Here is a 25,823-nt window from a genome sequence, read left to right as displayed (position 1 = left end):
AATTTAATTAAATATTTTTTAACCTATTGAGATGTCAGCAGTTTTTATCTTTCATGGTGTTAATACAGTGAATTACCCTGCCTGACTTTTCCAATGGTAAACTAGTCTTGCATTTCTAGAAATTATCCAACTTCGTTTCTATCAATTGCACCTTTTATATATTGTTGTATTGAGTTTGCTAATATTCCTTTTAGAATATTTGCATCTATGTTTGTAAGTAATATTGACTGTAATTTCTTTGGTATCAAGTTGATGGTGCCAAAACTATAGAACTTTATAAAACAAATTGGAAAATTTCCCCTTTTTCCCTATTCTCTAGAATACTCTGTGTAATTGTTCTATTTCTTTCTCATATGTTTGGTAACATTTACCAGTGAAGCCCAACTTTTCTTTGTGGGAACAGAATTGAATATAAAATTTAAAAAATATTCATAGATTATTCATATACTCTATTTCTTCTTGTATCGATTTTAGTAAGTTGTGCTTTTAAAGAAATTTGTCCATAATATGTAAAAATTCAAGTTTATTGGCATAAAATTGTTCATGTTATCCTCATATTAACTTTGTAGCATCTGTGATGAAATTTTGTAGTCTGTGATGATATCCCCCTTTTTATTTATTTATGTATTTATTGAGACAGGGTCTCACTCTGTTGCCCAGGCTGGAGTGTAGTGGTGCAACCAGAGCTCACAGCAGCCTCGACTACTCAGGCTCAAGCAATCCTCCTACCTCAGCCTCCTGAGTAGTTGGGACTACAAGTGTGCACCACCATGCCTGGATATTTATTTTATTTTTTGTAGAAATGAGATCTCATTATGTTGCTCAGCCTGGTCTCAAACTCCTGAGTTCAAGTGATCCTGTTTTGGCCTCCCAAAGTGTTGGGATTACAGGTGTGAACCACTGTGCCCGACCCTTTTTATTTTTGATAATGGGTAATTTGCTCTTGCTGTCTTGCTCGCTTGCTCTGGCTCTTGCTTTTGGTTTATTTTCTTTTTCTTGATCAGTCTTGCCAGTTTATCAATCTTATTGTACTTTTTAATGAACAAACTTTTGGCCTACTGATTCTCTTTATTGTCATCTGTATTATATTTCATTAATTTTTTTCTGTTTTAATTTTTTACCTCCCTCGCCTGTCTTTTTTATTTAATTTGCCTTTCCTCTTCTAAAATCTTGGGTGGTATACTAAAACTATTGATTTCAACCTTCTTTTATTACATGCATTTCAGGCTGTAAATTTTATTCTAAGTATGGTTTAGCTATATCCCACAAGTTTTGATATTATCAATGTTTACATTTAATTAGTTTCAACTATTTTAAAATACTAATTGTGAGGGGTTTTTGAAATTTGCAAGTAGTTTTAAAACTTCCAAGCATATGGGCATTTTACAATTACCTTTGTAAAAATTAATTTTTAGCTTATATCTACTATGGTCCAAATTTTTTGGAGATTTTCTTTCTGATCTTGGCCCCACAATTCTGCACTGCCTTAGTACGTCTCAAATGGCTGTATTTAGCTGGGAATCATACAGTTGAAGAAGGCCATTACATGTGCTGGGAACATGCACCTTTGAAGGCTTAGCTAGTGGTTCTCAACCTATCAGATGCAACACTGCCATTTTAAATACATATATTTGCAATATTCCTTTTTCTATCCTGAAAAAAATTATAGATAATCTAAAGATTTAGAAAACAATACAGTATCCTGTTACATGGAGGATAAATAAATAAAAAGTAATTTGTAACAAAATATGTTTTTCAACCTGGAAATGTTCAGGCATGACTACACTAGAGACACGATAAAGTTGGCCGATGTTTTCTTCTACTTACATGGAGTTAATATGGATGTAAGAGAAGTAAGACAATACTCAAAGCATATTTATTGTTGACACTTTTTCCTTGTATTTAACATTTTGAGATAAAGGCTAAATGAGCATATTTGTGTGCGTATACAAGTACAATCAATGTGACTGTGACAACTGCAAATGAAAAGCTGATAAACGTGTGTTGCCTTGTTGACTCAAATACCAGAAGCTGCGTTGTCATTGATGAAGGAATATTTCGAAGTGCTGAACAATTCTTGATAAAGTTCCGAAACAAACAAAGCACAATCTTCCCTCGATTTACATGGGAGTTGCATTCCTGAAAAATTCAGTATATTTTAAAACCATGCAAAATATCCTTTAAAAAAATATGTAACATGGAGTTTAGGACCAAGGCTCAGGTAACTATAAAAATTTTTACCTACATAAATTTCTAGTGGAGTGTTTGAAATTTGTTTAGGACTGTCTCCTTCATTTTGGGACATTTGCAGATTTCTCCCTTGCCCAGTAAATCTCAATAGCACCTCCTCCCCCAATTATTGTGAAAATCAATTCCTCCACATTCAACCAATTTTCCAACACCTCCCGAGCAGCACTGCCATCCTTGTTGAGAACGTGCATCTAGTTCATCTTAAGATAGAACTGCCCCCCTTATCCCCACTTTCTCTCCCAAATTCTGTGAAAGCTCAGCACAGGCACTGGGGGATACAGCAAGCCATTTAGGAGGATTCCCAACTTGTATCGTTGAATCATCTTTAAATTTGTTTTTATTATTTTTTAAAATGTCTTATCATCTTCCAAAAAGGATGTTTTGGTGAACTGCAAAGAGATATACTCATAGACAGGAAAAAGACCTGGTAGGGTGAAGAATGAAAGAAAAATAGACAGGCAGAATAAAGCTGAAAGCTGAGCCTAGTATCTAAAACACACACTCCCAGGGCTTGTATATGCAATAAAGTTGAGAAGTAACTGGGTTGTCAACTTAAAGAGGAATACTTGATCAGACACACAATTCTATGTTGATAAGATTAAAAACAAACTCTAGTCATCCTTCAGTACCTGTAGGAGATTGGCTGTAGGACCTTTGTGGACACCAATCTCCGCAGATACTCAAGACCTTTATGTAAAATGGCATAGTATTTGCATAGTATTTGTATGCACCTCCTCCCATATACTTCAAATAATTTCTAGATTACCTGTAATACCTAATATAATATAAATGCTATGGAAATAGTTGTTATACTTTTTTTTTCATTTGTGTCACTTTTATTGTTGTTATTTTTAATTTTTTAGAATATTTTCAATCCATGGTTGGGTGCGGAACCTGCGGATACAGAGGACTGACTATAATATCAAGGTAAGGACATGGACTCTGGACCCAGACTGCGTACATTCAACTTGGCTTCACTTTTACAAACTGTGGGACCTTGAGCAAATCACCACATGCTTCTGTGCTGTTACCTATAACAGGATAATATCACTACCTACAATACCACATAGGTCTATTGTGAGGATTAGATAAGTTGGTGTACATAAAGTTCTTAGGAGAGTATACAGTAGTTACTTGTAAACACTATATAAACATTTGCTAAATAAGCAGAAAAAGTTCTCAGAGAAAACAGTTTTTCCCAGCAGTTTCTCTAGTAAATGTGGAATTGAATTACCTAGACTGAAAACTCAGAGGAAACTTGACATTCATCAATTCTAACCTGTTTGTGTTACAGTGCAGGAAACTGCAGCCAGAGACTGAAAGTCTAGGGGCTAAGCTCACATATTAGTTGAGGATCCACAAGTTAGTTGAGGATCCCGGTCCCCTGGCTCCTTTCTGCTGCTCTTTCCAATATGTCAGCCTGGAGCTGGCCTGGGGAGGGGTGCAGAGAAGCAGCCTATTGTCTTTCCTTCCCAGAGTGTCCACAGGTTCCAAAATTCCACCTTCTCCCAGCTGTTCTATAACACCCCAAACTCTCATTTCTTCCTAAGGACAGACAGCAAAGAATAAATCAGGTGTGAATGACCCCTAAACTCAAACCCTTAAGGAATATGCAAACACATAATAGAGTTCCCTTAAATATAATAAATCTTCAACTTTGAGGAGGAGGGGGAATGGGTAGGTGGGAGGCAAAGGTTTTACATTTAGAATTTAAAATTGAATTGTCTAAACTGGCAAAAGTATCACCACTTTCCCGTTGTGAGACTGCACACAAAGGTACTTGAGAGTCTCCAAGCCTCATTTTTCTCTTCTGTAACGTCAAAACAGAGATCATAAGGCTGACGGAATGGACTCTTTGTGGCAATAAGATACCATATTATAAACAGGACTTAAGGCTGTGCCAGGTAAGAATGAAGTCACACACCCTTACTCTTAAGGAATAAACTATGTTCTAACTGCCATAAGGTGTTTTCTTTCACTCTAGCAGTTAAACAAGCACTGATAAGTCTCCACCCCACAGTGAACATGGGACACATGCAACATGCATGTTTGCTTGCTATGTATGCAAGCATTCCTCACTTCCTAAATATTTATTGCCCCCTGTAACCTGTTGAATATGTATACTTGGCCAAATAGTTCAGCATAAATTCCTGCTTTACCCCTCTCTCCCTTGAAGTGCCTGCTTTTGGTCTCTGCTGGAGGCTATGCTTCCCAGCCTACCAGGATGGCCACCCTGCAGGCTGTAACCCTTTGTAAGAAATAAAGCTCTCCTCTCCAAGTTTCTGAACCTTGTGATTCTTCAGTTAACAGTAACATGGGGATGATGATAATCAATGCCTCACGGGTTGTTGTGAAGAAGAAATGAAATAATACAAAGCACCTAGCACCATGCCTGGCAGAGAGTCAGGGGCCAATAAATGTTCATCATATTTGCTATTATTATTATTACAGGCATCAGCAACCTATCAGAAGAGAAATATTTTTCGTTTGCTCTTTGAAGAAACGAGGCCACCCTAGAAAGGTTTTATTGGTGTCTTCTTACTCCAGGAACTCAGTTACCTTGTAGAGGGGAATGGGAATGTCTGGAAAGAAAGAACCTGAAGCTCAGTCCCCCTAGGAGCACATGAAGCATCACAGAGACAGAAGGGTTGCAGGGCTGAATCCAATTCAACCACTTACTCCAGTGTGTTCCTGAGAGTGTTGTCTTCCCTCTGTGACCCTTAAACAAATATGTATATGTTCACTGTCCAAATATAAGACAGGGTTTGGTATGATTAAGATGCTGCTTATTAAATGAGGAACTCTGAGATACTGCACAAGAAATCTAGAAACTTCATGAATTGGGGGTGAATCTCCCCATGGTGAAAGTTAAAGACTGGCTGCAACGGGCTTTGCAAAATACATGCTTATAAACACATTTTCTCTTCCTTTAACAAGGAAAATGATAAAACTTCATAGTTACAGCAAGAAATACTGGGAAACAAAAAATATGCCCTTAAAATTCAATAACTTAATATGTTCATTGTACTTAGCTGTTATGGGAAATCCAATATCTTACTGTTGATTTTAATTTTCCAAGGGACTTTGAACTATATTTGTGTAGGTGGTGGTAGATGCCTTCGTTATGGCTGCTGGGTTCTGCAGACTCTCTGCACACAGAGGTGTAGGTGGTTAGACTTGTGTTTTCTGGGAAGCAAGGGCAAGTAAGGAGTATCTACTGTGGGCCAGCTACATGTCTTTGGTATTTCATTCAACACACTCCTCCCTGTGTTAGAGGAAACATTCTTCCCAGCGTATAACAGGACTTTCTGTCCTCTAGGGAACTGGGAAATTATTTCCTTCCCCTCCCTCTTTTACTTCCCCCCAAGGGAAAGAATGACTTCTCTTCTTAGGGAGGTTGGAGAAGGATCCTAAACGGTGGGCTCTCTTGTTTAGGCTGACTGTGCACAGGTTGAGACGCCTTTTTCATTGCTTCTGCTTTCCTATGGGAAGAACAGTTGAATCCCAGCCCAGGATCTGCAGGTTGATGTCTCTCTTCTTGGTCTCTAGAATTCATCGATTTGAGGCATGCATCTGACCTCCATGTTTCTGCACCACAGACTCAATTCTCCTCGCGTGGAGGTCCAGACCCAGCTGGGGTATCATTTTGAAGGTCATCTGTTGCAGGTCCACTTTCAGGGCTCCTACTCAACAACCAATAAAGGTGCTGTATTCATCTGTATTTGCTGAAATACGACTATTTCTCAATTTGTTCAGAATCAGAGAAGCTCTACTACCCAGAAGAGTTGGAATGGGCTTTGAAATGTAACCCAAGCATCTTATTATGCAGGTAAAAAGCCAAAACTCGTATGCCTGTCTTGCCAGCTGACCTTCCCAGACCCCACCCAGGTCTGGTCACTTAATAATGTGCATTGCCCAAGGTGGCTTGAATGCCTGGTCTGGCAGCTGGAGGAGTGGGCCCTGCACCTGACTTCATCGTGTCTTGGCTTTGTCCAAGTAGTCCCCTTGCCTTCGATTATTCTGTGGCTAATGTTTTCACTCATTTAGAAACATCTGCATCTTTCTTCCCTGGCAGTGCTCCGAACCTTTTTTTTTTTTTTTTTTTTTTTTTTTTTTTGCTGGGGGCACTGTCACCAGTGTCTTGAGATATGTTCCTGTTCTGGATCTGACCCCAGAGGACCGGAACCTGCACGGAGGTCTGCTGCCTCCCTGCCTAGCACTCTTTCTGCTCCCACCAGGGTGCATACCTCTGTGAATTACATGGCTGGACTTCTCTGAACATCAAACTCTATTAACTAGAACAATAGTTTTATCTCATCCTGTGATTCAAAGACGGTTGCTAGGGAAACCAGTGGGGATATGTTTAATCTGTAAATCCTGTAATTGCCCTAAATTAGCAACAATTCATACGCTTGCTTCAAAAGGATTTGGACTGAGCTGACTGGGAAGCAGGTGAGTGAGGAAGAACAATCACAAGTTGGCTCCCCTTGTGATCTGTTCACATTCCTCATAAGGTGTTTTTTCCCGCTGCTTTGCCAAAAAGCTAAAGGGATTAAAGAGGGAGCACTGCAGTGTCCTTCTAATGGACCAGGAAAGCTAGAAAGACAAAATAATACAGTCTTTCTCTTCTTATGGATTCAAGTGGTCAGAGCTGAGTGATTGGAGGCTGTACTGGTGGTGATGGAGAGAGATAAGAGGATAAATAATCCATTTTACTTTAAAATGGATTCAGAATCCTATAATTGTAGTTTGTAGGGGGCTACTAACTCCAAACGAGGAAAAGCGAGGTATTTGGGAAGTCTTATCAGAAGAGACCGGGGTGGTCTGAGCATAGGAGCACAGAGTCAGGTTTGGAGGCACGCCCAGCATCATCCCTGCCAAGCCTTTCCTTAATCCACAGCAGTATTCAGTGGGTCACCCACATGCTGCTTGGGCACTGCCAAAAACGAAGAACTTGCTCCTTCCCAGAGCAGCTCATTTTGTTTTTAAACAGCCCTGATTGTTAGAAAATCTGCCTTAAATTGAACTGAAAAATAGGGTGCTGGGGGCAGGGGGGCACTTTTCCTCCTTGACTTGGCTGACTGGCTGAGCTCACAGAGGTTTCTTCATAAGACATGCCCTACCTCTGTCACAGGGCCCACACCCAGGAAGCCACACTGGCTCAAGGGCCCAGAACTATCCAGACAGTTGAAGAGTCCCACCTTGAGGCACAGTAGAGAATCAGTAGGGAAAAAAAATGAACATTCCTTGATGTAGTGTTTGATTAAGAATAAAGTGCACAGCGTCTGTCTCTCGGGGCCCTGCAGTGTTTGTGATTTAAAAAAAAAGCAAAATCTAAGTGCAGACCCTGTTGCCCAGGAGAAATGTCACATGAAACTCTTCATACAAAATGGTTCTGAGAATCATCACTACCATTATCGGTGGAGATGACTCAGTATTTTAGACTTAGCTAGTTATGCAAAGTCCAGGGAGGTCATTGTGCTCTCTTTTGGAAACATAATAGTTCCATTAACGCAGCTGAATATCACATTTGCTCTGAGCAGCCGCATCCCACTGATGACTCATGTTGAGCGCTACAATCAGTGAAAACTTGGAGGGTATTTCTCCTTTGTAGGTGCAATATCATATGATCCCTAAACCCAGCTCTACTGGGACTGTGGGTGTCCAGGATCCCTCCTAGCTCCTTGCCTGCTTTTGCTGTCAGGTTTGTAAGTTCACCTTCTGTATTTTAAAATTCAGGATTGCAGGCTGGTGCAATGGCTTGCACCTATAATCGCAGCACTTTGGGATGCTGAGGTAGGAGGATCTCTTGAGCCCAGGAGTTTGATCAAGACCAGCCAGGGAAACATAGGGAGACCTCATCTCTACTAAAAATAATAATAAAAAAATAGCCAGGTGTGGTGGTGCATGCCTGTAGCCCCAGCTACTCAGGAGGCTGAGGTGGGAGGATGGCCGGGGATGCAGGTAGCCATGATCATGCCTGTGCACTACAACCTGGGCAAAAAAGCAAGACCCCTGTCTCAATAAAATAAAATTTAGGATTGCAGGGATTGCAACCTCCTATCTCTGGTTCTTTGTTACCTGTCCTGCTCTGTGAAGTCTTAGGCGGTCACTGCCTGTGCATAGTTGATATGTCTACACGATCCCATTCTCTTCAGCTCTAATTTATCCAGACCAGCATGTTTAATGAGGTTAGATGTCTGATCTACCCTTTATTAATGTCTATTCTCTCTTTTCTAATTTATTGACAGAAAAGTTGGAGGAAAGTCAGGAGTCGGGGAGTTTTGCTTTCTCTGATCTGTTGAAGCAGCATAATTAGTTTATCTAATCGTATACTGCCCTTGTGAGAGGTAACAATGCGAGATTTTGGAAAAAGACATCTAACCTGAGTGCTTATACTTTACATAGCCCTTTTGCATTGTTTAGTACTACTGGTTTTTATGCTACTTAATTGTTTTAAAACAGATATTTATAAAAATAGACACAATTTGCTAAATTTCACTCAGTTCAGTCACTCTTAATGGAAAGTCTAGTTTTGTATGCCACAAAGCTGTCACCAAGGTGTACCTCATTGTAGAAAAAGAATCCAGAAAGAAGGAAATGGTTTTGAGTGGCAACTTCGAAAATTTCAAACTATGAAACAAAGGCAGAAATCACTGTTAGAAGGTCCTTGGCTTTCCAGGAAGTCCAAAGCCCAAATGAAAAAGGCATCTTGATTTTCTCTCTGAACTCTGCTCAAGGTTTACTAAGAAACTACCTACCACGTAAAACTGGGAAATACACAAAATACGTATTTCTTAGAAGGTGAGGGGTGTGAGTGATTTTGGCCTCATATTAAGAGAGCCAGAACATGCATGAACTGCTAGAAATAAGGGACAGAAAGACAGGACTGGGTTCTGGGCTGCATCCAGGGAAAACATGTCAGTACTGTACACCTAACACCAGATGAGTGGACAGACATGTCAGGAGAAAAGAAGAAAAAGGAATGACCTGGGCTCCAAAAAGGAAAGGGCACAGGATTCGTGGGAGGGTGTGAGGGATCCGAAAGGAGAAAGGATGGTGATACATAATCACTTTTCTATTTTCTTTCAGAATAATGACTTAAGTAACATTGGTCACTGCAATCAAAGTCTTCATATGAAAAACCAGGTAAGTACATGGCTCTGACATTCCAGAATTCCTTGGTGTGGAGTTAGGACTAGGAAGAATCACAGCCAAAAACAACTAACAGTAACTCCTATAGCAATGCTCTGTATTTAAGACGTAGATACATCCATAATATATACACTCTGGAATGGATTATTAAAAGGCACTTAGAGCCATTCATAAAGAAATAAATGATAGTGCAAGGCAGCTGGATACAATGGCCAGGAGGGGAGTTAGCAGTGAGTGCTCCTGGGGAGATGCCGAGGCTGGCTGGGCAGAGGGTACAGCGAGGGAGGCCTAAGGGAGCCCTCGTGGGCCTGGGTGATAGTGTTCTCAGAATTCCCCGGTGTGTGTGACCTCTGCAGCTTGACTGTTCCTAAGGGAAGTTTGGAGGATAAAGGCAGCATCTCTGGGCAAGACATAAGACACCAGACCAGTGTTCTTCAGGTCTGGGACCCCTACAGAGCAACAGCTGGGAAAGTGTACTGTTATTGGAGGGAAAGCAATCAAAATTCCATTCCAGAAATGTGTTCCTTGCAAATCTAGGTACCTGCTGCTCACTGTTCAATGGTGGCAGACATTTCAGTGTAGGCAGCTGAGTGCTTCTTTTGCATAGACAGGCTGCTTCCCACTTCCCCACCCAAGGGGCACCTGGAAACATGTGTGCATGTGTTTGTCACAATGTCTGTGTGTGTGTGTGTGTGTGTAGAGGCTACTGGTATAAAGTATCCAGGACCAGAGATGCTTAATGTCCTGCAACACGAGGTCAGTTCCTCAGAGCAAATACGGACCCCATTATAAAACAATGTGCTTTGGATCCTGTCAAGGGAAATTCCCTTAAAAGAACTAAATAGACTTTAAGTTGGTTTCAGTAAGGTATACATTTGAATGTGTATATTCCAATGTTTTCTGCTTTTAAATTTAAAAGCTCTTAAAGTTAGAAAATACAGATTAGCATAAAGAAAATGATCAAATAATCCTCACTCATACTATTTAAGTTATTATTAATATGTTGGTATTGATTAATATGTCAGTGTCTTTCCATTTATTCATGAAAATAAGACAATTATACATATTTTAGTCAGCTGTTTTTAATTACTACATTGTGAATAATCTTCATTGTCTTAAATATATCCTTTTGTATATAATTTTTAGTTGCTTCCTAATACTGTATTTTATGGCTGTACCATTGTTCAACTATCCTCCATTGTTGAATAGCTAGATTTTTTTTTTCTATTAACACAATGTGGCAATTTATCTTTTCCTCAGAATGGTTTTTTATTGTCAGAGAGCAAAAAGATGTTTAACAGCTGGAGGGTAAGAGGATAGATAGAGTGACAAGAAATTAGGGTCTGCAATGAGAAGACATTGCTTCAAGTCCCAACTCTGCCACTTACTAACCATGTGACCTTAAGCCAGTCAGCTCAATCTCTGTGTGCCTTAGTATCCTCATCTGCAATATGAGAATAACAATACTTACCTGGCAGGATAGCACAGGAGATTAACTGAGGAAATACACGTGAAAGTACCTTTTAACTGTACCTCACTCTGAGAGAGAAAGGGGACAAAAACATTATCTTCCATTTACTGTGAATCTCTCATATGCCAGGCACTTTCCTACGTTTTACATGCTTTATTGTATTTGATCCTCATGGCAAACCTGTAAGGCAGGGGCTTTTTTTTATTATCCATATGTTACACAGAAGGGAAATGAGACACATGGGTAATCTACCCCATCATGGGCACAACGGTGGAAGCGGCAGCATAGGGATTCAGACCCGGGTCTGCAGGACACATCTCAGGTTCTGAGGTGGATACAGTGCAGAAGAGAAGCATTATCCCCAGTGTGGCAGAAGGCCAGCTCCCCAGGAGATGAGATGAATCACCAGCTAGGGACAATTCTGAGGCCAAAAAGCTCATGATAGCCTGCTCACAGTCTTGAGTCAATGGGTCTTTTATTAGTCTTTAAAATGGGGACTACAATCCTTATATGTGTACAGTATTCATGCATTCCAGAGCTCTTTCCCATCCATTCTCTCACTGTTCCTGACTATAGCTCTGTGCTGCGGGTGGGGCAGGAGTCTCATGTCATAGTGGCTTGTGAAGCATCATCCTATATGTTAGAACAGGGAAAACTGGAACTCTGGATGCCTGGTCTCAATTCATTTGAAATTTGAATAATCCCAGCTTATTGGAAAAGGAATCCTGTCTTTTCTACTTGGTATCTGTGTAGCTTTGGGTAGCTCATTTCATTTCTCAGATTTTCAGTTTCTTCATCTCTTAAAAGAGATCTAAAACAGGAATAACGTTTATGTCAAGGATGGTCCTAAAATCCAAATGTGGTCATAGAGGATATTAAAAATGCCTACCACTGTGTCCCTCCCACCTCTAAGGCAGTGCACCCGCTGCAGCCACCCAGCCCCCAGTGGGCATCTATACCAGATGACCCCTTCCCACTCCACTGTGGGTGACTGGACTGAGGTGGGCAATGAGCTCAAAGAGTAGTTCACTGGCCTTAACGGAATTCATCAAATGCTGAACTGAAACTCTTGGATTCTTCTTTTGAGACTTTTTTTTCCCTGATAACTGAATTTTAATTCTACTTAGTTTTAATTAATTGTAATTTAATAGCACAGGGAACTAGTGGTGACCATAATGTACAGCTGAAGGCTGTAAGTTTATTCTCTGTGGAAAGCAAAACAGAAGTCAACGAATAGTAAAAAATTGAGAGATTTTCTTATCATGGGGAAAATTGGCACACTAAAGATACCATGGACTCAGAAAAAGGCCAAATATATATATATTAGGGAAAGAAATGGTAATGACTGGAGGGGCCCATGTTAGTAGAATTCAATATGATAGTATTAAAGAGCACTTCTGGTACTATGAGGAATGAAATATTATGAAATGTTTAGTGCTATAAAATAAAGACAACGTGACAAAGCATACTTTTAATTTTATTCCTGGGCTTGCAAGAAGTTATATACTACTTTTGCACTACCACCTTCACTCCCAGAAAAGACCTGAACGCAATTAAGTGCTAAGTATAGGAAGGCAGGATTGCCCTGCTGGCAAATGCTGATGTTAAAACTGCAATCAAAAGCCAGCTAATAAGATGGAGAGATTAAGCCTGGGATCCCAGCAGTGAGCTAAAGTTTTTATAGGTGGGTAACCCTCTGGCTCTCAACAAAAACAAATCTCCTCTTGAGAGAAAAGCTTCCTCAATTTGGGTCCTTAGATTTCCATGGATTAAGCAATAATATATGAGCACTCAATAATATATGATCAATGAAATATAATCAAACACACAAGAAAGCAAACCACTATAAGCAAGAGGTAGAAGAGATGAGGTATGCCAGACTTCTACTTCTAATAACTTTAAATATTAGAATGATAATATTTGAAATGTATAATAATTATTATAAAATTCATTCAAAAATATGAAGTCATAGAAATAAGCATGCAATGCTAGACTATAAAAAGTTAAATGGTAGATTGGAAAAAGACTTAAACATAACTTATAGAAATGAAAAAGGTTATTATTGAAACAGCAGAAGAAGGAATTAGTAAAGTAGAAAATAGAGTTGAAGAAATTAGACTGTAGCACAGGGAAAAAAAGATGATAAATAAGAAAGAAGGATCAATAATCATATAGGTTCCAAATAAAGATAATATATTGAACACATACAGCTAATTTTACTCCCTTCCCCAAACTTATTAAAACAACAGCAAAGGGATTTTAAACAATCATATAAACCCACAAGGATGGGCAAAATATGAGATGAGACACTAGCAACAAACTTCTGGAAAATGGAATATAAATGAAGAATTGATAACAGAGTTATCAGAACTAAGAAAACCAAATCCTAAATTGATGGTGGGGAAATCATTGAATCAACTGAATTTGCATTGAAACACAACACAAAAAGTAAAAAAAGGAATATAATACAGTAAGGAGCATAAATTAGTATAACAAATTAAAGATAAAATAGAGAAGAACTACCAAATCAAAGTTCTTTAAAAAGACTGTTAAAAATAGATTAGTAAGCTTGAGAAAAGTGAAGATATAAATATGTATGAACAAAGGAACATATTTACAGATAGGCAAAATTAAATTTTAAAAAGATTTTTTAAAAATTTAATTTAAAATTAAGTTTAAAAAATACTTTAAGTGCCAAAAGAGATAGTAAGAATCATCTACACTACTTTATGTCTATACACTGGAAACAATTTAAAGTGCCCAGAAAAATATAACTTGTGAAACCAGTTGAAGAATAAATAGAAAACCTACATAGCCTTATAATCATTAAATAAAACAATGGTCTAAAATTTTTCTGCAAAGAAAATAAAAGTCTCAGTAATTTTAGTGACATTATTATTGCATTAAATAAAAAATCAAATGTCCAAGAAGAACCAAGACATTCTGAGGACAAGCAGGATGAAGGAATGTGCTTTTCTATATTGCAAGCCTTATTGAAAAGCTAAAGTAATTAAAACAGTATGGTTTTGAGGTAAGGATAATCAAATTAGTCAATGGAACAGACTAAGAAACCCCCAAAGATCTGTCTCTCTCTCTCTGTCTCTCTCTCTCTCTCTCTCTCTCTCTCTATATATATATGTATATATGTGTGTGTATATATGTATGTGTATATATATATTTGTGTATGTATATGTATGTGTATATATATTTGCTTGATAAAGGATATTGTGTTATAGATCATGAGTGGCTTATTCAATAAATGGTGCTGAGAGCATTAGTTATCCATATAGGAAAAAAATTAAAGAAGTTCCTTGTTCTCTTATATACAAAAATTTTTGATGGAACAAAATCTTAAATATGGAAGGCAAAGGCTTAAAACTTTTTGAAGAAATTTAGAATATTTTTATAATCTTGGAATTTATTTAAAGAATTTTTTTAAGACACAAAAAGTACCCATTAAAAAAGAAAACACTGGTAAATCAACTACACAAATATCATCAAAAAGTAACATAAATGAAAATATAATATAAGGAATTCATGTCTAGATTAATCTTGATCATGGTCTTAAGACTTCCAGTCTCCTGAACTATAGGAATTAAATGTCTGTTGTTTAAGCCACTTTGTCTATAGTATTTTTGTTATAGTAGCCTGAGCTAGGACAGCTTTATATAAGCCTTTGGGGACCATAGATGAACCTACATCACTTGGTTCTAGAATGTTCTGTGGTTTCAATGCAGAAACCTAGAGAATAACCAGGGCTGGGAGAAAGAATGACCACACTGGTGGGGAAGCTGGTGACAAGTGGTAAGGAGTGGGCAACTTGGGTGCTAATTCTTGTTTATTTCTTCCCCAGCCTTGTGGCCCTGGACAAATCACTGGGCCTGTTTTTTTCTGTAGAGAGGGGCTGCTCAGTTCTCATTTGGATTCAACCTTTCCAATGGAGCATTTAAACATGGAGGAGGGATTTTTTTGGTTGTCACAAGGACTGGGGGACCCTGCTGGCTAAATATCCTCCAATGTGTGAGACAAATGCACCCTAAATGCCAGTGTGCCCCTATTGAGAAGCATCATCTCTAACAGTCCTTTGACTCTCTACATATATATGATGTTTGCTGGTGGGTTGGGAAACATTTGGATACTGTATGAAGCATGCAGGTCTCCACCCAAACCCACAGGTCAGATGATTGCTGTCCAAACATTAGGATCTTTAGGGCTGCGGATGAGATGCTCTGTTCTTGTGCATGTCCTGCTTGGGGGGCTGACCTACCTTGCCAGAAGATTTAGTTGAATTCAGTTGAAGTGTACTATTTCAAACCATTTACTCCCTTGTTCTAACAGCCAGCAGGAGCAGAAAACTGGCTTGCTCTTGTACTAACTGCGTTCTCAGAACCGTGCATGCAGTGCTTTATCGTTCTGTTCAAAGCTAAGCAGTGCCCTCCTTGGGACACTCTTGGAATGTACAGTATTCATTGCTCTAAGAAAATGCCTTGGCCACAAGGAGAAAACATTCTCTGGCTGTGGCTTGAGCCAACTGGGTCAGCACCAGCCCGTGCAGATGTCTCTGTGGACAGAGAAGTCCCTCTGGGAGAAGGCAGCCCATGCTAGGGTGTGTAGATTGATGAGAGGAGTGAGAACTGTATTTCTGTCCTTACTTGCTGCTCTCCTGGCCAGGTGCTCTTGTGCAGTGCACCAGCTGTACAACAGTACCTACTAGCTGGACCCTCTCATTCTCTACCAATTCAGCAGTCTACTCTTGCCTTCATTCAGGAGGCTGTCTCCCCGTGGTTGCCTGAACCCAAAAGCAAAATGTGTGGGTCCCACCTACTTCTCAGGCTCTAGTTCTGATGAATGGGCCTAGGTGTCCAGCCTCCATGGCCTGACATTCAGTGCTGTGTACACTCTGGTTCCAAATTGCTTTTCTACTCACTGCGCCCCAGACTCTCTGCTAAACAGGCTACTTTAGTCTTTGCCTCCCAAATAATGCTTGTGAAGTTGCATCTCCACACCCTCATACTCTTCCCTTCCCCTCACCTTTTATCCAACTATTTCAAGACTTGGCTCATTTTCAGTCCTCTGGGAAGCCCTCTCAATTGCCCCCACTCAGGAGTTACTGAAAAGTGTCCTTGTACCTCCCCTTGGTCACTGACTGCACAGTTCATGTATTGGGAACCTTGATTCTTAAGAAGATTTTAAGTTCCTGGAAGGTGGAAACCTAATGAGAAGACTTGACCTTCAGGCCCCTCTACTTAAGACTCATTCCAAGCAATTACCATGGAAACAAATATCTTCTCTTCCTGTCCTCTTGGATCAAAGCAAACAGACAAACAAACTGTTAAAGAGCAAGGAATTTGGCTCCCTGCCTAGGTTGGCAGTGAGAGCATCAGAACAAGGTTGAGGCCGAATCCATGCACCTCATTTAGTTAGTTGCCCATGAACTTGGCTTGGAATACCTTGGCCCCATCTTAAAGAAAGTGCTTCATTCTGGGGACACTGATCAGCCTGAGGCCCATGCTCCTTAGTCCCACCACAGGAAGCCTTCTCTCTTCATCTGTCACTCTGAGACCATATTGGCTAAAGCTGGCCATAAAAACATCCATATCCTTATAGGTGGAGGCCTTATAGATAGGTTGTTGAGTCAGATTTAGGAGTCTGAGAAAGAGATGCTTTGGATGGTTTTAAAAGCCTTTGGTGAGTTTGCAGAAGTCCTGGACTCAAATCCACCACCACTCAGAACAGTGATGTTTCAGAAAATGCCTGGAAAAGGGCATCTCTTTGCTGAATGACCCTAGTAATGTACTCATTCCCCAGGTAATTACTGAGCCACTCTGTGTTCCAGGCACAGTTCTAGTTTCTGGAAATATACCTGGGAACCAAACAGACAGAAATTCTGCCCTTATGAGCCTCCACTCCAGCTTCTGGCCAAGTCTGTTTTTCATATGGTCCAAGCACTTTGGCAGGTGTTAGGGCTGTAAAAGGGATGGCATGGGAGCCCCTTGGGTAGGAGTCTTGGCAGACACATCTCTTAGAAATACTGCCCCAAGCCTCACTGTTCAAGTCTGGTGTGTGGAGTGGCCGCATCAGCACCTCCAGGGAGCATGTTAGAAATGCATCATCTCAGGCCCTTCCCAAGACCTTCCGAGTAAGAAACTGCACTTTATAATACGATCCCAGGTGAACTGTGTGCAGGGAAAGTCTTGAAAAGCCTTGCTACAAGACACCAAATCCCACCAGCTGTCCTGCAGTGAAAGGGAACAGAATGATAAAATGCTTTTGAGAAAGAGCACATCCCATGCCTCAGATTCAGAAAGGTGGCATGTTAAAGACTGAGACCTCCTCAGAAAGAAATGTGCTTAAAAACCCAATGCTCCCCAAATGTATTTGATGGCTCAACAACAAACCCCTGACTGCAATCGCTCAACAGAACCAGGATCCTGTGAAACACACCTTGAGAAACCTGTAGTGGACCCTCTGGCATCCACAGATTCAACTTTCTTGTCTTCAGTGACTGCAGATGGAGCGAGCCCATGGGGTGATAACTGGCAGTTTTGCTGTGGAACAAATCTGAATCATGCCTACTGCCAGGCTGGGGCTCTGGGCCAAGGTCTCAGCTTGGGATAGGGTGAGGATCGGAGGGCTGGAAAGATAGAGGGGACTTGGAGACTGCCAACTACTGGTTAACTTGTGGCATAAGGAGGATATATACAGAAAACACTGGATTCTATAGCTGAAATGTGTCATTTGGAGAAATTTAGGAGCCAATATAAAAATTCCTTATTTGTCATTTGGGGGATTCAAGAAAGTCATGGGCTATATATATTCCACAGGTGTCAAGGATCTATCATGATGATGATGGCAAAGACAATGATAGATCACTTTTCAAAACTTACTATATGCCAAGCATGTCCTAATTCATATGTTCCCAACAGCAATGCTAAGTGGCATAATCCTCATTTCTGAGGGTGAAGAAATTGTGGCACAGAGCTGGCTCCTCGTTTTGATCCCTTTCATGCTGAATGTGACTTCTGAGACCTAGGTGACAGGCAACGACTGGTGCAGACTAAACTGACCAGATGATAGACTGGCCACTGGTCCCCTTTATCCCCCTAGCCAGCCCCCCAAGGCTGAGGGACTTGCTCAGAGCCCCATCCCAGAAGTGGGCAAAATTCAAATTTGTGCCTTAGCAAAACTTCCGGTTATCACACCATGGGCTTATACCTTCTGGAATAGGGTAAAGCAAGAACACAGAACCCCCTTTGGGGGTGCCACGTAGGTGTGAAGCAGCCCTAATTGGGCAGGTACAGGCTGGAGTGACCTCAGTGGTGGGCCTGGGAGGGGGATACTTGGTTTGCTCTGGGGCAGTCATAGAAGGCTCAGCGCAGTGCTGGACTGCAGGTAGAACTAAGCTTGGATTGTAAGGCCTGGGATCTTCTCACAATGCTGGTCTACAGCCACTGTGTGGCCTGTGACAGGCGTCTTTCCCTGGGTCTCCGTCTTTGAAAATAGTGATACACCCCCCCACCCCACCACACCCGGACATGGGCTGCACCTTGGGTTTCAACGCAGTGACCGCTTTTCAGGAGGTCCCTCTGGGGCTCCTTGGGGTTATGGCTGCTCCAGGATGGCAAATCCAGATCATGCGAGAGGTGGCTTCACTCTCCCTCTCAGGGACACAAAGAAGATCTGTTGCTTCCAAATTGCACCAACACACATGCCTAGAACCCCAGTAATGAAGCTGGAACCTCTGCTGTGTGGTCAGACAAACCCAAGAATAAATTGCCCCTGCTTCTTGGCATGACACTAGGAATTTGCCATTATTCACTAGGCAGTCCCTGGGGCCTAGAGCCAATTCACTCAGTTTAAGATTCCCTCCCTTTGAGACAATGTATAGGGTGGTGATAATGAAGTCAGTCGGGCACAGCCTTGAGTGCCGGCTGTGTGACGCAGGGCAAGTCACTCAACCTCTCTGAGCTCCAGCATGCTCATTGGTAATTGGTATAAATGAAAGTACCTATATCCTGTGACTGCTGTGCAGTGCTGGCACATTATCAGTGCTTTGTAAAGAGCAGCTATTACTCTTGTTGTTGCTTGGACATTTGTTATGAGGGGGGAAATACTGTTTTAAATTTTTTTTAAAAAAACAAATTTCTGAAGGCATTTTCAAATGAAACTTTAAAATATGTTTTTCTCTCCTTATAAAGTTAAAATTTTTGTATGAGGTTAGACATTAAAAAAAAAATTAACAAATAGCAATCAAGGGCTTCTAAACAATTCCAGGGACTCCCTTGCTGCTCTCTTCCACTAGTCTTCCACCCTCTCCCTCCTGGCAGCAGTCGCTGGCATTTTTTGTATGGCTCACCCTGGAGGTCAGCAAGCTCTGCACCTCCTGGTTGGGAGCTGCCAGCTCTCCCCTGCAGCTGTCCCGAAGTCCTCCTGCTGTAGGTTGTCCCTTTGTCCCAGAGCACTCACCCTAACAGGGAAGTCCCTCATTTCTTCATTAACTTCCAGGTTGCTCCCTGCCCATTAACGCTGAGCTGGAGATGCAGGGCTCACAGGACCTTACAACAGGGACCAGGAGCAGCAGCTTGGAGATTCAGGCCTTCTTTGGCTTCCTTGACCCTCCTGTCCCAGGGCCAGCATCAGGGAGGGAGGAAGAGGACAGGGATGGATGACTCCTCTGACAACCACACGGGGTAAGGCCAGGCTCACGGTCACACAGTGGCTGAGCCAGAAGACCAGTGTTTTTGCTTTTCCGTATAATAATGGCTCCATCTATACAAAATTTTGGGCAGGAAGGGCAATGCATCTATCAGAACTCACTGGTGACAGGCACAGCAGGAGCTAAATTGGCTGAGTTGAACCAGGCTGTTACTTCCAAGCTGTGTGACCTCAGGGAAATCACCCAACCTCTCTGTGCCAACAACTGCACCTACCTCATAGGATTCACTTAAGGATTAAAGAAGCTGATCAATATCAAGTGATTAAAATCCTACCTGGCACATCCGTAGCAAGGATTCTACACGCTAGATATTGTTGTTGCTGTTAAGCCTCATGAAGGCAGGAGTCTTTGTCTATGTTGGTTACTGATCTGTGTTAGAACAGTGCCTGGTACTTAATAGGTGCTCTATAAACAGTTGTTGGGTGGCTGAATCTATTTCTTTCAAGATAAAACTCTTTTGCAATGTAGCCATTGTTTATCTTGGCCAGCAGAGGGCAGCAAATAGCTGTGACTAATTAATTGTGGGCAAGGGTGGTTTTAATTTTGAAGCCTGACAGAACTGTCCGTCCTGAGTCAGTTAGGGAAATAAAAGATTGCCATGTACCTGTACGACCGGTCCTGACCCCTCCCACTTACCTTTGTGTAGGTTAGAATGACTGTCAGGCATTCAACTCACAAAAAATCTTGGTTCCATTTCTTCTCAATTTATTTTCAGTTTCCTTCCTTCCTCCCTCCCTTCCACTATCCCTGCTTTTCCTCCTTTCTCCGTTTTCTCTAATCATATTTCCCACTGCCCCTACACTCACTCCTCTGCATCAAGCTAGTATATTGTACACACTCCCAAACTATCTGTACAACTGCAGCTTGTACTGCAAACCATGACATCTAGAGTGGATCCTTACCCAGTATTCTTCCCAGCCAATGAATGCTGCTAAACATAGTGTAACTTTTAAAAAAACATGTAGTTTGATAACTCTAGACCCAGAGAGGTACTATAGCTTGGCCAAGAACACACAGCAATTAGGGGTAACATTAGAGCCCTAGCCAAGGCCTTCTGCTGTCCATTATACAGCCTCATCACACACGTTCTCTTTTGCCAACAGGAGGCTCATGCGGTCCCTGTTTGTCATCCAGTCAATACAGCCATCAGCTTCTGGCCCCAGACACCTTTCCTCTGCACTGTGGCACAGAGGAGCAGACTGCTTTGGAGGGCAGCTCCCTGGGAGCTCCAGGGACCCTGGCCAGGCAGCCAGTGCCACTGACTTCTTCCTCGGCTCACTGAGCCCCTGCCTGCAGCTCTCGTGTTTCCTCTGTGCTGCAGTGAAAGTTCATCTTCCCCCGATGGCACATTTCTTTGCCACAGACAGGACCCTCACTGGCAGTCGGAGATGAGTTCTTGGGGAGCTTCTGGGTCTTGTTGGAGCCTTCTGGCACCATGTGTGGATGGGATGGCTCCGACACCCAAGCCTCACCACTGCTCTGGGGGTCACCCAGTGACATGATCTCCCAGCTTGCTAGATCCTTTCCTTCCCAATTATGATCCAAAAAATCATGCTAGGATAACCATCTGGAAAAAATGTTTAATTGATCTTCCAGCTAGGAAACAAATTCTATATGAATTGATGAGTTTAAAAAAAAACTAAAAAAGGGAGTTTTTAAAACTAGAAAAAATATGGGTGACCTATTATCTTAGGGGATATTTCTTTAAGCATGAAAGCAAAACTAGAAACTATAAAAAAATGTACAGGTTGACTACATAGAAATTAAAAAGCTCTATATCCTGGTAAACATCCAAATCAAAATAAAAGCTAGTGACAAATGGAGAAAAGTTGAGCCACCCATGTAACAGGCAAAGGCTAAATATACTAAATCAGACTCTCAAGAAAATGGTAAAGAATCTGAACTGACAACCTAAAAATACCAAGTCATAGGAACATGAAACATGCTCACTGTTACTGGTAGTGAACTAAATGCAAAATTCAACTTCTACATCTTGAAGTTGGAAATTTCAAACCTACATAGTGTCAGTGAGGATGCAGAGCCACAGGCTCTCTCATTCTGCTGTTGGCACACTTCTGGAGGGCTCTGTATGCTTACAGGTGTCCATGATAAATGCTTTTCTGTGTAGCCTTCATTGCTATCACTGTACTACCTATTACCTCCTCCCTCCCACCTTCCTTTACCACATCAATATACTTCACGATGATAGGGACATTATTTACTGATCTGCCCAGATGCTTAGAATAGCACCTGGCCCGGCTGGGCACAGTGGCTCATGCCTGTAATCCCAGCACTTTGGGAGGCCAAGGTGGGCAAATCACAAGGTCAGGAGTTTGAGACTAGCCTGGCCAACATGGTGAAACCCCATCTCTACTTAAAACAAAAAATTAGCTGGGCATGGTGGCAGACGCCTGTAATCCCAACTACTCAGGAGGCTGAAGCAGGAGAATCACTTGAACCCAGGAGGTGGAGGTTGTAGTTAGCCTAGATCGTGCCACTGCACTCCAGCCTGGGTGACAGAGCAAGACTCCATCTCAGAAAAAAAAAAAAAAAAAAGTAGCACCTGGCCCAAAATTAGATGTTCAACATATGCTCATTGAATGAATAATTGATCTTTAACCCAGTAGCTCTTAAGGATTGATACTAGGCAATAATCAGTGATGTACAAAAAAGATTTCTATCCAAGGATGCTCATTTAAACATATATTGTGATAGTCAAACTTTGCAAACCACTGAAATGTCGAGTAAAAATTATGAACCATCCTTATTAGAGACTATAATAGTAAAGTCATTAAAATCATGTTATAGTAGACAACATAATAACATAGAAAGATTTCCTAGATATATTGTGAAAAGGGCAGGTTATATAACTGTCCAGAAATTTATTTTCTATGTCTAATACAATCTTAATTTATATAAATCTGCATATATATGGAAAAACTTGTGTAAGAACATACTGACATTTTAACAGTATTTCTCTGGATAGAGTAATTGTAAAAAGTTTACATGTTTTTCTTCACTCTTTCATGTATTTTTGCAGTTTCTGCAATAGGACCATTCTGTTTTTGAGACTAGATTAAAAACAATTTAGCAGAGGCTATGGGTGCCTCACCCATATTCCTCAAGCTGGCCCTAGTTCCAAGGAGCTAAGAGCCTGGGGGTGGCCCTCTACCTGCAAAGGGTGGGAGTGAGTGAGTGACTCTCTCTCACAGCTTCCTCTGCCCCAGGAGACAACTCTGCAGCGTGTTCCTCACAGCTTGGCAGAGCCCCTGGCAGTGCACCTTGGTGGCTGTTCTTTGCATTCCCTTCTTCTCAGCCTCACTTCTCCATGCCACCTCAGTGCTTCCTGGAATCACCTTTCAAGCCAGCTACTTGCACACAAATCCTTGTCCCAGAGTTTGCTTTTAGGAGGAGCTCAGGCTAAAAGGCACAAATGCTGTTTTAAAAATCCTGCCCACTCCGTGTAAAGAAAGTTAGCCAAGCACAGTGCTATAGAAAGAACTCCTGTCTGGGCTGTTTCTGTGTGTCGTTCACTTTCAATCTCTCAGCATCCCTGAGTTGAAGAGAGATCTTGCTTAACTGGGAGGGAAGGCCAAAGGGTTTCTGGATACAGGAGCCACCTTGGGGAGCTTAGAGCCTCAGAAGAGGCAAGGATGTAAGTTATAAGAAGGGGCTGTCCAAATAATAAATGAGATTAATAAACCACCCCTGCGATGCCAGCACATGGCTCACAGCAGATCTGCCTCAGGCGTCTACCATTGCTATAGGATGCCATGAACACCTACTCTCCCTTATGAGGCGTAGAATCAGGGCTGCTGAGAACTTCATAAATCATCTCATTCGGGTGAGGTAGAGGAGGTGGGTAGCTTCCGTGAGGGTCCCAGAGCAAGAGTTAGAGACAGAGCCAGGACCAGAACTTACTGAAAAGCTATAATCCAAAGTCTGACTTGGGTTCTGAGGATTTGCTCAGTGATAGATGACATTCTCGATTTGGCCTGAAGAGGGCAGACACTTGCCATTCATGGAGGTGAAGAGCTTGTTTTTAAGACCGGACTAACATCTCCCAATAAGGTCATTTGGTTCTAGTGAGAGTTACAGCTCACAACATTCTTGACTCTTCTGCTGCAAATATGCTACTGGAAAGACACTGAAGTTCAGAGACTGAAATTCCTTTCGTTCCAACTCGGGCACTGTAATAGGTGACCTTGCACAGTTCACTTCACCTCTCTGAGTCTCACTTCTTTACTCATGAAGTAAGATCTCTACTCTGTGACTGAGAAGGTGGTATTGGGGGGGAAATATGTAACTTACAAAGTTACATATTACAACACACATCACTGCTGTTAAATTCTGTGTGTGTCTGTGTGCGCACATGCACACTCGTGGAGAGAGTTTGACAAAGGAGAGAGGCCTAGGCCAAAGGAGGTTTTTCTGGCCTCAGGTGAATATATATTTGTAAATTCTCTAGCAATTGGAACCAATCCACTTTGTACTTGGAAAAGACTTAACTGCTTTTCCTTATATTTCAAACTGTACTTTTTTAAAAGCTAAAGATGTCCCTTAACCTAACTGGTGTATGAGGAAAAAATACATAACAGGGATATATGTAAATTTCTACCATTAAGTCAAAAATATTGCTGAATACAGAGAAGGTATTGGTAATATGAATTTTTAAAACTAAGTATTTTAGTGGTTGCTTGGTCATGAGAAGCAAAAAAGTAAGAAGTGTGTGTTTTTTAAAATCCTGTACCATTTTCTTAGAACATCAAGCCCTAGTACAGGAAGGGACATTTTCACACTAATCTGTGCCAGCTGGAGCAGTCCTGCCATCTGAACATCATATTTTGGAACATTGGGAAGCTAGGATGCAGTTAACAGGTAAGTAGTAATGGGAGAACTTTCTAGAAACCATGTCTGGAGGAGGGGTTCAGGAGCTGAGATGCTGAGCCTGGGGAAGGGAAGACTTGAGTGGGGCAGGCCCTACAAAAAGGGGTTCCATCAATCCAAATAAGTACACGTCACAAAGGAAAGGTCTGGTCTCAATAGCAAAGGGCATTCTTCCCTGAGAGATCAGTGTGTTGTCACAGGAGACAGCAAGCTCTGAACACTTCAAGACATGCTTAGAAGGCCCCTCGATGTCAGCGGAAAAGGGGTTGCTAATGTCATCTCAGAAACCAAGTTATCCTCATACAACAAAATCAATCACATATCAAAATGTGATGGAGAGCGAACCTGCAGCAGTCAGATGGTTCCCGGAGCACTACAGGATAAAAACGGCCTTGAAATACAGAAGACAAAGTACAGGATCATGAATGTCTGGATGCACCAGCAAGTTGAGCCTGACCAACTGCACTGACATCTTGATGAGTCAGCTTGAATCAAGAAGATGGGTCCCAAACAATTCAGGGTCATGCCTGAGAGAGAGATGGGGATTAGTCAAGTGTGTTCACTCTCTCACCAACTCTCCCTGATTGAATTCCCACACTATGCTAGGCACTTTTTAGGGAGCTGTGTATATTTTCTTTGGAGGCACAGGGTTAGGACATTATCTCCTCCAAGGATACCAATATATCTGTGCATTTATTCCTGGTCTACCAAAACCTTCTATTTCCTCTTTTAGCCTCCATGGTTACCTGAAAATAGGAAGGGAGGAAGTCTACGATGCTGGAGCCACAAGATATGTGCATTCTTTACTGTAAAAGATCACACGGAAATTCTAGTTTATAGATTCCTGTGTTACCATTCAGCCTTTGGAAGCCTGATTCAATTTGAAAGAGTAGATAAAATATAGTTTCTAGAACTGCCAAGGTGAGGATGAGACCGAAGACCACAGCGTGGCCACTACCATGTGAACACTAGGAGGTCCTCAAACCTCCCCTGACATTTCTCTTGAACTTCTCAAAGTTACCTGCTGGGACCCCAGGGATGAGTTCCAAGGGCCCCATCAGCTCTGCGATTATAGGCTGAACTCAGGGATCAGAATTGTTAGCTTTATCTCAGTTCTGAGAAATGGTTAAAACCACCCTTGGCAGTCACATGTGGAACTACTTATTTCATTACTATGGACATTTTCTTGTAGGAACACCCTCATAGTGAAAATCCATTGGGATAACCAACATAAAACTGATTTTTCTATTTGATATAGCAATTGCATCTTATTTGTCTGTTGTATGTATTGGTAAACTTCCTTATTTTTTAAAAACAGACCTGGAAAATTTTATACTTTTTTCC

The 25,823-nt window shown here is 41.4% G+C and overlaps 1 protein-coding gene across 1 annotated transcript in view; it reads right to left on the bottom strand.

The window, feature by feature from the left end:
* Positions 1-1,845: 1,845 nt before the first annotated feature.
* The window catches only part of WLS (Wnt ligand secretion mediator), a 135,174-nt gene continuing 111,196 nt past the window's right edge, over positions 1,846-25,823 (bottom strand). Inside the window, exon 12 of the mRNA XM_030913308.1 lies at positions 1,846-2,139. Within this exon, the coding sequence (XP_030769168.1) occupies positions 2,018-2,139 (122 nt within the window). The 3' untranslated portion in view covers positions 1,846-2,017. The remainder of the gene's footprint in view (positions 2,140-25,823) is intronic.

This window comes from Rhinopithecus roxellana, chromosome 12, assembly GCF_007565055.1.
Source record: "Rhinopithecus roxellana isolate Shanxi Qingling chromosome 12, ASM756505v1, whole genome shotgun sequence".
Classification (NCBI taxonomy): domain Eukaryota; kingdom Metazoa; phylum Chordata; class Mammalia; order Primates; family Cercopithecidae; genus Rhinopithecus; species Rhinopithecus roxellana.
The sequence above is the reverse complement of the archived record's forward strand: the minus strand, read 5'-3'. Positions and strand labels throughout refer to the sequence as shown.